Source organism: Perna viridis, chromosome 11, assembly GCF_037379345.1.
Source record: "Perna viridis isolate PV_CMFRI_1.1 ecotype Kerala chromosome 11, ASM3737934v1, whole genome shotgun sequence".
Classification (NCBI taxonomy): domain Eukaryota; kingdom Metazoa; phylum Mollusca; class Bivalvia; order Mytilida; family Mytilidae; genus Perna; species Perna viridis.
In genome coordinates this window covers 18,449,475-18,465,363 of record NC_142455.1, presented here as the reverse complement: position 1 = coordinate 18,465,363, position 15,889 = coordinate 18,449,475, and the positions used below count along the sequence as shown (strand labels likewise).

The following is a 15,889-nucleotide window of genomic DNA, read 5'->3' as shown; positions in this document are numbered from 1 at the left end:
TCCTATCGAAACTGGTAGATGGCGGAATATACCAAGGGACGAAAGATTGTGTACAGTATGTGGATCTGGTCTTGGGGACGAATATCATTATTTATTTGAATGTAATAAAATATAGTTTTAGATATCAGAAGAAAATTTATTCCGAGTTACTAAATTAGGTATCCTAATAGAGAAGAAATGTATGGTATGTTAAAATTTTGTAATGTACGAGTATTGATAAATTTTTCAATGTTCATTAAAAAAATCCAAAAGTTGTTAAATTGATTTATCATTGGTATGTTCATGTAATGGTTCATTGTTTTGTCATCGTACATATATGTGACTGATATTGTGTAATATTTATATGTATATTTATATGCATTTACTCCTGTTACGCAGTAATCTGCGGCTGAGTTTTCTTAATAATAAACAGCAAACAGTAAACAGTACGTGCTTCTCAAAATTCATTTTCAGATATCAACCATTTAATCACCACCGGTATATATAATTCACGCCGCAATGGAAGAGGGGGATTTGGCACTCTGAAAAACCTAGTCTAAGATTTAACCCACCATTTCGTTTGAAATGCCTGTACCAAGTCAGGACCATCATGGCGGTACCAGCTACTCCAGTGATCTATTTTGTCAGATTTGTTCTGGACTTGAGTTGATTGTGGCCCTGATGTGTGTTCGGTAATTGCATTGTTACTCTTATTCAATATATAGTGGCCTCTTTTTCATGTCTCCTCTCTTTTCATATACAACTTCTAAATTATAAATTAGCATCTAAAGCTGATCAAAATTTCTCCTTGGAAACTACAAAACGGATACAAGTCAGTTTGTTCCAATTCTGTTCGAGGTCAACTCGTCCTATATTTTTAAACGGCTTTTGTTTTGTTGTGTGTTGCTCATGGTTATAGTATACTGTTCGTTTTGATTTTACAGGGTACTGTTTTACCGGACCTGGTCTTGTTTTTTGTTTTTGTTTTTGTTTTGTTTTTGTTTTTTGTTTTGCTTTTACTCTTTTGCAATTAATGATTACAAAACAGGGAATCTTTTGGATTTTTGTTTTGCACAAAACTACACAGCTAGATATGATATTGAACATATGACAGTCATATGATTATCATATGATTCTCATATGGTGATTTTGGCTTAAAAACATGACAATTATATGTTTGTGAAAAACATATTATTATCATATGATAATCATATGTACACCAAAACATATGATTATCATATGGTGCTCGATTTATATGATAATCATATGATGCAAACCGTATGATTCTCATGTGTAGCATATTTGCCTGTGTAGACAAAAAACAGATATGATTTTTTAAAAAAAAAAACAGACAACACTTTCTATTCCATTTAATTACATGCCAGTGTAACTCGCACACTCATTTAATAAAGATCATCGTGCAAGTAATAAAAACAAAAAGCAAACAAAACAATAAAATTGGTTGGAACAAATTGTCCAAAACTGGGACGAATTAGCAAAAAATGGGATAAATTTGTTGGGACAAATTGACAATACACTCTACAAAACAAGAATAAAACAGTTTCAAATATAGTCAATATTAAAATAAAATTATACACAATTACATGTAACATATTAAAACATAAGTGATAATAGTTTATTTATCTTTTTAAGATAACTATCAATACAAAGACCATGAACGATCGATCTGTCCTAACACTTTCCTGTACACAAATCTCAAACAAAGGCTACAAATCGAAATAAGATCATTTTTGTTTGGTAATTAAGGTTAAGCCAGATAATAATTTTATTTCATATCAGTGAAAAATCAATAATTTCATGTGGATAAAACCTTTTCACGTGGTATTAATTAATGTGCATTAACAAGTTTTACCAGTCAATACACAGGCAAATGTGCCACACATGAGAATCATATAGTTTGCATCATATGATTATCATATGAATCGAGTACTATATGATAATCATATGTTTTGGTACACATATGATTATCGCATGATTATCATATGATAATCATATGTTTTTCACAAACATATGATTGTCATATGTTTTTAAGCCAAAATTACAATATGATAATCATAAGACTATCATATGTTAAATATAATATAATTGTTATATGATTATCATATGAATCGAACACCATACGATTATCATATGTGGCACATTTGGCTGTGTACCATGATGTGATAATGCCCGGTGCGTAAGGGTTTAAGTTACATCTCTTTATTCAAACGCATTCGTGATCAAGCAGTTGTCAATGTAAATATGGCACAGAAACATCGCTTTCTGAAACAACAAAAAAAATATGGTTCCTTCATGAAATAAACATAATAGTTGTTGATACACTGGTCAATATCGTGATATTTAGACTGCCCGTTGGACAGTGGCCAGCAGGGGCGGAACCAGAATTTGAGTTTGGGGGGGGGTGTTAATTGAATTAAATGCCGTGCAAAGCAAGGCAAACAATATTATGGGGTGAAACTTGTGGTCTAGTTTTTTTTCTTTCCGATTTATGGGGGCGTACGCCCGGTACGCCAGTCCTTGGATCCGCGCCGGGCCAGGTACTGATAGCGACAGTGATAATGACCTCGCCTGCTGCTCGGTCATTATTGCTGTCTTAGTCAATACCACTGTCCTCTGGGCAGTCTAAATATCACGAAATTGACCAGTTTATCAACAAGTATTACATACATTTGTAAGTACATGTACTGACACCATTTGTTATTAATTTTCAAATGACAATGACTCAAATAAAAATCAAGAATCCTTCAGTACCAAGTTAATAAATTGTTGCACTGTGCAACTACTAGACGACACTTAAAAAAATCATTAATTTAAATGGGACTAATAATCTTAATAATAATCTATATTTAGATCATATCATTAAAAACAAAAATAACTCATACAAAACACAGCAGCCTGCTATGGGCCATTTAATAAATCACAATAATTTCATAGCAATGACTCTACAATTTGCAAGTTTTGTATGTGATTTCTGTGTGATTTTTGTATGGTTAATTTGATTTTTTTCTAAGGGGGTGGGGGATTTGGTGGGGAGGGGGGGTGTTTGGATAATCGGATCGATTCGTTTATTTGGTCCGAGAAAATATGGGCCGAGTTAGAATATTTGATTTACACGCGGACAGTTTCACTCCCTTGTACTACAAAACCTCCTGTAATTTGTTGTGAAAAACAAAAAGTATGGGTAGCTCGATAAAAATACATTTCTCATTCTTGGACCCGTGGTCAAAACTGAAGCCTTCGATAAAAATTCATGGAGGACATGTTTTTTTCTTTTTTTTTTTTGTCTTTTATGCAGTCTTGGTATTGTTCTATGACTATGAAATCATCTTACACTGCAAATAACTAGCATACATGTACGTGCCAATTTGCATGATTTAATCATTTTTTCCTCATTTTGACCATTTGTCTGGCTAACTTGATGTTTCAGGTCAAATTTACCCCAAAATACCCCCCAAAAAACTACAAAATCTCTGAATTCAAACCCCTTAATTTGTGTTTCAATCTCATTTCTTTGAATAAGAGTCATAAATCTGACAAATGGTGTAATGACTGTCTAAACAGGAAAGGGTACGTTTTACGACAGGTACATTTTGTTAATGATCTCTGATGTGCAATCAGCTGATCAGGGTTATCAATGATGATTGACAATTAGGAAACAAATTCTGATTGGATCTACCAATATTTTATGAACAGCCACTCCATTTTTTAAGATTAATTTCAAATCGATAATTAATTTGACAAATACAATGTACTCTCAATTTATCAGGTCTAAAATTTGTAGAACCATGTTTGTAAACAATAAAGTTATCATTGTTTATACACAATTTGTTACCTCCCCTGCAGTCTTCAATTCTTTTTTTCACATATCTTGTCATTTCAACAGTGCAGTACATGTATATTTTTAAAAAAGTTTTGTTTGCATTTGTTAAAGAAATACTACATGTATTCCTTTGAAATAGTGATGATTTTGGAAATTTTGTAGCAGTTTTTTTAATATTTGTTACATTGCCTCATATACTGTATTCATTTAATGAAATGAAAGAGTTGCCTAAGTTATTTCCCAGATTGGATTGGTTCAGACCAGAATTATGCTTGGACATTAACCCATTCAAAACTGAACCTGACTCCCCTTCTATTGATATTAAATGGAATGAAGAAAAGATGTGTTCAATTTATTTTCAAATAGTAGATATATTATATATAAGATTTCTCATTTAACATTATGAATTACATGTAAAACTTCAGAGTTTCAATAAGGTTTGGAATAATCCATCACAAAAAAGGGCTTACAAACTTCAGTCTGTTTCAGTCTATGCACACGTTGTTCAACTGAAAAATACTGTAGTGGTTGTTTCATTCATACATTACTACATATAACCCTTGCAGTTTGCAAAATGTGTCCTGAAAATGTCCCTTCACACTTTGTCCTGCCTGAAAACCCTAATGGGGATTTTTAACAGTTGGCAGGTATGAGCTACATTGTAGGTCAGCATTTACAATCATGATAATATTTTTGACATTTAATTGAATATTAAGACTGTGTATAAAAACGCAACATATCTGTCCAGGCCTGTTGTTTAAAAAAAAGAAAAAGACCTATGCTCATGCTGTCCAGTGACCCCAAAATTCCTAAAAATTCTTTTTTTCTTCAGTTTGGTTAAAATTCCTTAAAAAAAACTTTAAATTCCTGAAAAAGTCCTAATTTTTCATTTGAATTTCTTAATTTTTATGCTACATGTACTTCACTTCTATCTGTGCAGTTTTCAATGACCTCTTGTTTTGTAATTAAGATAGTGTGTCCTAATTGTCTATAAATGTTTCCTGTATAGCTGGTAATCAGGTGTTATACTGTCAGGAATTCACAAAAGACATGAAAGGAAGATGGAAAATTTTCTCAGAGTTACTTTCATGTCGTAAAATTCCTTATTTTTGCCCTAAATTAGCCCTTAAATAAGCCCTTATTTTTTGCCAAAAGGTGCTAGTCCTAAATCAAAATTATATTTGTTTGCCCTTTCCCTGCTTACCCAGAAAAAACGGCCCTTGTGAAAAAATATAGTCTTCCCTTGCAGCAGTAGCTATATTTTCAATCTTTGAAACAGATATTTAACACTGATATTAATTGCTTATAATCATCCAGGTTTGACATTCTGAATTGTACATATATAATAAGACTATTTTCCCACCGGCCTACCCACAGTGAATATTATGAGTTGAGTAAGTATTTATAGGAAGTTTAAGTATCATATGTAGATGTACATGAAGGAATATAATTACTGTTTGGGGATTCCAAGGGGAGATAACCAAATTTATGGGTTTTACATGTTAAAACCATGTAAGCCCAACTCCTCCTAAACCTCTTTTGGAATTTTGATAAAATCTTATAGGAAGTGTGAATGTGAATATAGATGTGCTTGGAGGAATAAATATCTGTTGGTAGATTCCAAAGGAAGATAATGCAAATAAAGGGTTTTATATATTAATCCTCCTATACCACTCAAAGAATTGTGATGAAATTTTACAGGAAGCTGAGTAATACATTGTATATTAAGATGTACATAAAGGAATATAATTATTGTTGGATGATGCCAAAAGGCAATAATCAACAAGCATTTTCATGAGTCCATTTGAATCGGGGGTATTGCTGACAGTATTTCTAGTTTGATACTGAATTCATTTTGCCTTTATGTTGATATCATATCTATTGGAAGGATTTCATGACTATTGAAGTTTCTATGATTTTGACATGACATATGACAACCCATGTCTTTTTACATTTCCAGGCATTGTGGCATGAAAATAGGAATTGCGATGTAAATAATTTACAATGACTGGTTCAATTGTATCATAAAATGATGTATTCAAAAAATGTCTACAGTCCACATGTACAGAGCCCCTTGTTGACTGTAGAATTTTTTCCATTTGGAAAGGTGTTTGGTTCACCCTGGTTCACCTCATTGAAAAATTTCTGAGCAAATCCAGTGATGCTGATATCAAATAATGGTCTTTTCGGATACAAATTACAACCTTGAGTGATATTACATTGTCAGATCAGTGGGGTTTTGACATGCATGTTTCTGATTTTTCTGATTCTGCCTGATTCTTACAAATACTTACACTTAATTCAATATTTGACTTGGGTAAGTTTCACTGTATAATTAAATACCAGTCCATATAAAATTCAGACACTGCCTATGGTAAGGTGATTCATGGTGTAGAAAAACCCATGGATCAGACAATCCTTTTTTGGTCTACATGTACATACGCTATATTTTTAAGTGACGATAGTCCTTTCTGTATTAAGATCTGTACTTTTGAGAAAACTACACTTTAATCTTCCTCTAAAATCTACTTAATCAAGAACAATAATTCTTGCAAAGTTCTAATTTCATGTACAATTTTTATAAATTTTATCTCGAAAGTGCAAACCCCAGATGAAAAACTAAGACTGGTTATGTGATCTATAAATGTTTCTGGGCAAGAAATAAAACTGAATTTGGTGGGTTTTTTGACATTCATGAATCATCTCCTGTCTGATTTTTATAAAGACTGCTACTTTAATTGTTATATGATAGTCATGATTGTCATATTTTATGTCATTCAAATTGTGACCCCATAGATGTTATTCTATACTGGATTCATCTAGTGGAAGTCGTTTTGTTCATGGTTTCAGTGACTAATGGAGCATTACAGTAAGGGAGACGTACGGATGGTGGAGACACCACCAGTCTTCATGCTGGATGATTCTGGAGTAGAAATGAGGGTTAATGCTGGTAGTAAAATAAGAAACCTACTGGGATTTGGAATGAAGAAAATAAGGGTTTGTATTTACATGTATGTATGTATGTTTTTGTGTGTAAATAAAAATATACTGTACAGCTTTTGCACCAGTTTGTATTAACATAGGCATGTTGTATTTGGTCCCATTTGTTTTCACAGGTTTGGCTAATTTTTGTTTTAAATTGATATGCTTTAACTTTGATTTTAGGTCAGAAATTTCAAGTCTTAAAGTCACTGACTGGAAATAAATGTTACTTTTGTATGTACTGAACTGTATAAACCTCCACTCAAAAAGTGGGTGGTATGTTGGAATCACCTTGTCTGCCAAAATTTTGTCGCTATTACATTCGCCCGGAATGATTAAATTGATTTAAAATTTGGCATAAGACTTTAAGTAGTTAAATCATATGTTGTAAAGGATTATGGGTGCTGTCTAATGTCAACTATTTGTTTTGTGGGACTTTGCCATTTTTTGCTATATGGAAAGGTAAACAAAATTTTGTCACAAATATCCTTGTTCCCAGTGGATGGATTGATTTCAGATTTAGTTTGTTGCTTTATATAGATAGGGCATCTGTAATTAGTAATTTTGGGTGTTGTCCAATATCAACTTCCTGTACAAGTGGGATATCCCTAGCATGACAATGTGTGCACTTTCATGTTATTCATAATTTTTATTTCAATTTGGATAGTGATGAGTGCATGTGAATGATCCTAATAATCTGACAGTATTAATTAACCTTTGATTAAAAAAGACATAACTGTTCTTTCATGTTTCTTATTATTTTTTTATTTTGTTTGTTATTTTTTAGTCAGGTTGTATTTTTTAGCCATAAGTATACATTGTACATAATTCTTATTTCAGGAGCCTGGTGTGAAACAGCTTACATGGAATGGTTCCGGCAATGCAATGAATAAAGCTATCTCCTGTGCTGAGATAATGAAAAGAAAAATTAAGGTTAGAAATTAAGAATCTAACACTGCTAAGAGTGCAAGACAGAGAAATTTCAGACAACCAAGGGTAAGATTTGCATTTTCTTGCGGTGTTTGATTCTTTCTCTCACTTTTGAAATGGCTTTTATTATTAGTATGTAAATGTAGACGCTTCTATTTGTTTTTTTTATGACTGCAAAAATTTGCAGTCAGAAAATGGAATGGAGTAGTCATTGGGGTATGGAGCAGTCATCGTCAGCATTGTCTGGGGTCACTTTGTTCCATGCGATAACTTCAGTTGTAATTGACCAATTGTTCTGAAATTTTGGTTTGATTTTACTTACCACTAAAGGAATGTTTTCTTTAATTTGGACTTTTTGGTCCCTACTGTTTTAGAAAAAATGACCAAAGAGGGTAAAAATAGGCATTTTGTTAAAACCCATATAGAATGTTTTTTTTTTTTCAATTTTGATTATTCTTTTTTTATTTTAACTCTGGTAAACTACTGTATCCTGCAGATTTTATGTGTTATGGATCAAAGTTGGGCAATTAATAAAAAAATCAACTTTTTTTATTTTGGGTCAGATTTCGTAAATTCTTCTTTTTTATTTGATTCCTCATAAAAATCACTACGTGTGCTTTTCAATCAGATTTCAGATATCTCTTATAGTTTTCAAATTATAAGCTGGTCAAAGGGGCAACACCCCAAAAATTCAACTTTTTTATTTTTCTACTGATTTCCATAATTTTTTTTTTCTTTGGATTCTTTATAAAAATCCCTGTCTGCACTTTGAATCAGATTTCAGATATTTCTTATGGTTGTCTAGTTATAAGGGGTAGTACATGTGTAGGAGCCACACTTGAAAAAATAAACTTTTAAGTTTCGGTCTGATTTTGAACATTTAAATTTAATTCAGATGTCCAAACCTTCTAATGTAATCATAATATTCTGTAAGTCCTTATGCTAAAGTCTGTCAAAAACTAATATTGTGTCCACACTTTCCCCAACTGTTCAGGGTTTGTCCACTGCAGTCTTATCAAGCTGTGCGTGGCAAAGCTTGTTAATGTTATTTATTATTTTCATAATCAAACAAAATAAGCATAAAATGTTTCACTGACCATAGCTGGACACTCTTGCAAAATCAATCCTGAATTTAATGCTTTTTTATATATTTTTTAGGGGTTACACCAAGTAAACAAGATTTACTATAGAAGGTAAGTCTTATAGAACAAATCTTTGTCTTTGTTGAAGCATTTTATAACCTCCTACAAAAGTCAAATGATACATTACCCAATATATCTACCCCTGGCTGATTCAGATGGAGAATTGTTTTTCTTTCCGACACAGTCAGTATAGTTTCACTTTTTACCCTTTGACCTTAAAGATGCTCTTTTTTCTTTTTTTCTGTTTTCCAATTGGCCAAATACTGATAAATTAGTGGAGTTAGAAAAACTGTATCGAAAATTGAAATTGCATGCCATATGTTATTTCCTGAATGAAAAATAGAAAATTATTAGTAAAAAGAACAAATTTTACTGTGTCGGCTATCTTTTTTTAAATATAGTACTTGTTTGTCATATAAGAAAAAAGAATTCATGTTAGGTATGGTCTTGTACCCATTTACACACATGTTGGCCTTTATATTCATATTTTATAACTCTCTAATGCTCAGGTTAAAATAATTGAATGCAGTGTATGGAAACCCAGCCCATGTGTAAATAATTACAACATCATAACCCATGAATTATTCTTAAATGTTGCAAAACTCTCAGCTATATAACAGGTAGAGCCAAAGTCAGTGTATCAAAGTTGCTTCCAACCAATCTTGTTAAGTGCAATATTTTAAACTGTAAATTGAAAAATATTTCTCACTGTAGAATAAGCTTGAGTCTGTACCACTAAAATCCATCAATCTGGCAAAAAAAACTGTGTAATGACCATAAGATATGGTACTATTTAGTAAAAGATAGGATTGCAGTGATATTAACTATGGCATGTTTACAGTGATTCATACTAGCATTTGATATAAGGGAGATAATCCAATTATCTATCTACCATTTTGATTTCTTGTTGAGTTATACCAACCTCTTCAGATTGGAAGCTTCTTTTTTCCCAAATTAAACATGAATCAGTATGGGGAAGTGTAATAATTAAACTTTTTAAAATCAGGATAGTATACAATTAAGTAAAACGTAATCTTTCCATTGATTGTTTCATTTATAACTATCATATGAACACCACCCAAGAAAACAAAACTGAAATACTGTGAGCATAGCTTACTTATTGATGCACACTGCATCCCATTTTTCATATGAATATAAATTTGAATCATGAAACCTCAGAAGTCATTTATATAAAAATGCAAAATAGGGGTGCAATGGCACACATGGTCAAGAATGTGATAAATTTTCGTCAAGTTCCATTTTAGCAGTTTTGGAGGAGTAGCAAATGGAAAAATGGTCCCCCTTTGATCAAAGACTGACTGAGTCCATGTTTTGCATCATGGCACCTCTTGAATGTAAATCAGGAGGAAATGCAAAAAAGAAATGCTCAATTTCATCTCATGATGAAGACTGTGTGAAAGTTTTTTAGATTAGGTTTTGCACCATGAAAATCCTTAAGTCATTCAGATGGAGATGCAAATTTAGAGGTGCACAATGGTATTTTTTTCTGTCAAAAATGTGTGAAAGTTTCATCAAATTCCATTCAGCAGTTTTGAGGAAGATTCACATGGGAAGATGGCCCCCTTTGATGGAAGACTGACAAAGTCCATTTTGCATCTTGATATTCCAAATGTCATTCAGATAGAAAATCTAAATATAATTAACACAATAGCTTCATGTGATCAAGAATGTGTGAAAGTTTCATCAAGTTCCATTCAGTGGTTTTAAAGGGGTTGCAGATTAGAAGATGATCCCTTTTGTTTACCTATGAAAAAAAATCATGTTTTCCATCAGAAAACCTAAAAAATCATTCAGATGGAAAAAAAACAGAATAAGGGGTACCCTGTGGCATCACATGATAAATAATGTGTGAAAGTTTCATCAAAGTCCATTCAACAGGTTAGGAGGAATTGCAGATTAGAAAATGTTCCCCGTAGTTTACCTATGAGGATTGTGGACAAGATTTGATGGATGTTTTATGTATAGAACAGGAAACAGCATCTTAAGTTTTTTTTCTAATTTTATAAAGCAACACATTTCAGTAATGTAAAAAATTGAAAAATGTAACGTTAAGATACTGGTATAATCAACCAAGTTTAGATTATCTTGTTATTTTTTTTCATTTCATTTTATTTTTTAGAGTTGAGGAATTTTGGGAACCTAACGTAGAAGGACTAGAAAGGTAATACTTTACAATTAAATAGATAAACAAATTGTGGTTAATGTACTTAAGAATAGGATGTGTCATTTATTTATGTTTCATTGGAGTGAAAAAGCATTGACTGTAGCACATTTTCAATGAAGCATGTTAGTGCTTCATGTCAGGAATGTGAGACTGGTCAACGCTTTTACGTGCTGATGAAACATAAAAAAATGAAACATTTCAATTCTTATAATTACATTAGATATGTTTCTATTCTATTATATTTGTATAAAAGCATCGGTGGTTGGACTTCATTTTGGCTATTTTTTATTCTGTTTTTAGAAATGCAATATGCACTGATCAATAAAAGAAGTCTAATAATTTTGGGTGTGGCCATATAAATAGCTAGAAATGTGTTTCATCTACTCATGAAACATCCTTTATAAAGCATATTATCCAAAGGCATTAGCATATTTAATAATATACACAATAATTATGATTATTATTATTTATATTTGGATAAGTAAAACCACTTTAAAGCACATTGAACAAGGGCAGATCCAGATGTTTTGAAAAAAGTGTTTTTTCTAGACTATTATCTGCTCATTTCTCCTATGTCCAAATTTCCTCTGCAACCATGCAACCCTTCTGTTTTTTATTTTGATATTGATGTATTAGGTTATGAAAAAAATGGAAGTTTGTGGAGTCAAAGGAATTTTTTTAAAAAGGATTAATTTTTCCTAAAATTCTGCACACACGTAACAAAATGATACAACAAAAAGTGAATTGTGATGCTAGAATCACCTACCACTGATGAATAAGCTATACTACATGTATCAGAAGACAGAGCTATATTGTAAAGTACGTAATTTTTTACATACAAAAAAAAACGTCTTAAATTAGTTTATCAGCTGATTACATAGACAACAGTGCACTGATTTGTCATATGTACGGATGAGACTTACAAGGAAAATGTAAAGTGGTGTCAAGTCAGTACACTGTTATTGTCTTTATACTGCAACAAAAATTTTAAACGAAAAATGACATTTAAACAATCTTTTTTTAGCTCACCTCGCCAAAAGCCAAAGGGATTTTTAATCCCTTAAAAAACATGGCCACTATTATTAAAAATAGAACATAGGGGTCAGAAAGTATTTTTTTGCATAATCTGCAAAACCGTTAGGTTTAGCTAAATTCTGACATTAGTAAAAGTGTTTAGCATGATGAGATCTATCTGTGGTCAAATTTTTGTTTTAATCAGTTAAGCTGTGTTTGAGGTATTGCCCTTTTTCTATGTTTTTTGCTATTTTAAATGTTATTTCTTTCAAAAATTTTCTCCTCTGACACTACTTGACCAATTGGAACCAAACTTGATATAAATGTTTCTTGGGTATTTCTACATAGAACTGGTATGTGTATTTTGAACAAAGAGAGTTAGACAATAGTTATTCACATATATCTCCAAAACCATTAGGTTTAGCTAAATTTTGACAGGGTAATAGTGTTAAGCATGATGAGATCTAACTGTGGTCAAATTTTCGTATTAATCTGTAAAACCATATTGGAGTTACTGCTCTATTTCCATGTTTTTTGCTATTTTAAATGTTATTTCCATCAAAAATCTCCTCTGACGCTACCAATTAGGCTCAAACTTGGTATGAATGTATCTTGGGGTATCTTGCATAGAACTTACATAGGGATTTATGATCTGTGGAAAATCATAGCTGCCGTTACTGAAAATAGAACATAGGGGTCAGACAGTAGTTTTTCGCATATTACATCTCAAAAACTGTTGGGCTTAGCCAAATTCTTTCAGTTGCTGAAATGATCCTTAGATCCTTATTATAAGGCCTACAAAAGTTTCAAGGGATAAAAGTTGTCAGTCAACTCCTTGTAAGAGTTATTGCCCCTGAAAGGTGAAAAATGACTTTTTTATGGTTTATAGCCACTAACATGAAAACTATGATAGATAGAAAGAAACTTTCAGTTGCTGAAATGATCCTTATTATAAGGCCTAAAAAATATCCAGGGATAAAAGTTGTCAGATAACTCCTTGTAAGAGTTATTACCCTTGAATGGTGAAAAATGACCAGGTGAGCGATTCAGGCTCCTGGGAGCCTCTTGTTTATTTAAAGTGGACAACATCCTGGCAGCTTCAGAACAATTTAATGTTCATGAAGTAATAACAGAACAAGTAAATATTCAATCAGCATATTTTAACAGCATTTTTTTCCTTCTTCACTAGTACTGTTTTTTTTTATAATTAGAAACATCATTCCATTTTGCAGGCTAAAAGTGAATCGAGACGTTCCTGCAATAAGTATTCTTCTGTCAAAAGATCCAGTGGACACTACAGAATTAGGGTTTGTGTTTCAAGATGTTATCACAAGTTTCATGGCATTAAACGAGGACAATGATATAGCCTCAAAAAGTGAACAGGTTATTAAAGGATTCTTACATCAGTTGAACAGTTCAAACTTTTATTAGGACCATATTATACAAGTCAAGGGTAGTTTTAAGAGCGGTGTACATCACATTGATCTACATTGCAGATATGGTTCTTTTTTAACTTTAGAAAGTAGCAGTGAGGTTGCTTTTGTGGAAAATTGTCATTTGGTTTAAGTTGCTCACAATCATCTTATCAGTGCTATGGAGTGAGGATGGCTATAAACAGGTTATCATCTGACAATGACAAGGCAACTCAATATTACATGTATATAATTCTTCACGAATAGCAACCACATCTGTGGTGAAGCTGCAGAGTGAGCAGGGAGCTATAAAGCAACATGCAAATCAGAGCTTACAGGTTGCAGGATGAAGAGAACAAAAGTTCATTGTCTAGATGTGATACGTTGGAGAGAATGAGAAACAACAATATTATAGTCTCCAATAATGATGTCCCCCTTTCTTTCACCCCAAAATCAGTTTGGTTGACAAATAACATGAAAGTGCCAGAATTTATGATAGGTTGAAATGTAAAAATGAACAAATTTATATCTGTTATTAATTTGCTTTATAGGTCTATATTGTATATGATGAAATGTATAATTATTCATTCCTATCTGTCAGCTCATAAGAGATAATCCACATTGAATATCATATTTTAAGGTCATTTACAGAGTAATCTCCCTTAGTTTTGAATTTTACAGTACATTCTATATTAAATCTTTATCTCCTAAGAACAATTGTTATATGAACAGCCACATGTTAATTTCTGTTTACTATAACATTTTAAACTATCAAAAATAAAAATATGTAGGCTTTCCAACCATGAATCGCATTTTGCATGATTCTTATCTGGAGTGCTATGTAAAAGTATAATTTTATTGCTAAGAATGCTGATGGGCCTACAACTATTTTTCAGTAATAATGAAGCCACATGTGGGTACAAAATTGCTTGCTTATAGGTAATGTGTACTCCATGTTAAAAACCATTTATAGCACATTTTATTTCTTCAGATATCAGCCTCCTGGTTACAATGAAGACTTTTGGAAAGCTGATTTAGGTACTGACAAGCAAACACCAGAAAAGTCATCTCAGGGTAACTCAAAGGGAAGTAACTCCAAGAAAAATGAGAAAAAGAGAAAAAATGACTACCGCAAGTCACAATATGATAAACAAAAAGTGAAAAAGGACAGTTTATCTGAAAAATCAGTTCAGACTTGATGCTGAGATTTCTGTATTCCATCTACGTGTATGAACAGAATATGTCTTAGTGGTGCTATATACATGACACAGGAAGATATTGTTCAATTTATGATGAGTTAATATCAATACTTAAAATGCTGTAAGAGTGGGACTATATTTCAATCACCTTGTCCATCCTTAAGTCGTGATGTCTGACTATTCATCCATTACACTTTTCTTCAACTTCTACAGGATAGAAAGTAAAGATATTTGGTATAATGCTTTTACATTTAATGAAAGATTTTATGTCCTTTTCTTATTTTGTATTTTGGATTTCTAGTAAAATTATCCTTTTTTTCCTGCAAAAAAGATCATTGCGCTAAATCTCCTTCTTAGAAAAGCTGGAAAGAGGAAGAGATCTCTTTGAACATTTAGAATGTATGGCAAAATGTTGTTTCCAAAAAGTTTTCATCCATTAGAGATCACAATCTTAGGTTTATTAAAAATTAATGTTGGTTTAATTTGTAATTTACTGAAATTGCAAGAATGAAATAAATTACTTGTACATAAAAATCACTAGAAACTTTAGAATAAAGGTAGATATCTCTTTAATTTATTAATAATTTAGTTGATTAGTTAAGGAACTTTGAACATCGATTCTGAGTACACTTTTGATACAGAAAAATCCTTGTTTTCTATGACATCATAATGAGTGTTACTGTAACATTTACATTTTATCATATTTGATAGGTATGAGTTGTACTGTCAAAACCCATCAAAGGAAGGAGAAAGTTTATATATATAATGCTGAAATACTGTAAAACCTGTCTAAAACTGAACCCCTTTGGAAAGATTTATTCTGTTAAGGCAGGTGGTTTAAAGGTATCGGAATATATGAGTGGACTTAAGGAAATGTCTGGTTTACACAGGTCACCCGTTTATCCTGGGTTTAGTTTAGACCAGGTTTTAATTATAATGTATCAGTATATGTCATCCAAAATGTAATATCAGGTAATAAATAATTTCACAGCTGCAGCCTGCCCAGTGGTGTTAAGTTTTTCTCTTCATTCCTTGAAGATCCTGTTGTAGTTGTGTCTTTGACATACTCACCATATCGAATCTCCATATATTTGTAGTCCAGAACGATGAAAAAATACTGACCGAAAAAGTTTTTAATTGTTTTATGTGCATTTTGAGAAGTTAAGATATTAAATTGGAATTTTAAAATATAAAAGTTGTGCGCT

At 32.0% G+C, this 15,889-nt stretch overlaps 1 protein-coding gene across 2 annotated transcripts; it reads left to right on the top strand.

Annotated features, from left to right (window-relative positions):
- The first annotated feature begins 3,121 nt into the window (after positions 1–3,121).
- LOC148603210 (ribonuclease P protein subunit p25-like protein) lies at positions 3,122–15,685 on the top strand. 2 transcript variants are annotated; one of them, XM_088552668.1, is made up of 7 exons: positions 3,122–3,175; positions 6,671–6,817; positions 7,643–7,735; positions 8,891–8,925; positions 11,015–11,056; positions 13,306–13,380; positions 14,477–15,685. In XM_088552668.1, exons 2-7 carry the CDS (start codon positions 6,677–6,679, stop codon positions 14,682–14,684), a joined length of 594 nt encoding a protein of 197 aa, XP_088408794.1. In that variant the 5' UTR covers positions 3,122–3,175; positions 6,671–6,676; the 3' UTR covers positions 14,685–15,685. The 2 variants fall into 2 exon arrangements, with proteins under 2 accessions (XP_088408794.1, XP_088408795.1); XM_088552669.1 differs by lacking the exon at positions 3,122–3,175 and adding an exon at positions 3,233–3,353 and having other exon boundaries at positions 14,477–14,828.
- The last annotated feature ends 204 nt before the right edge of the window (positions 15,686–15,889 follow it).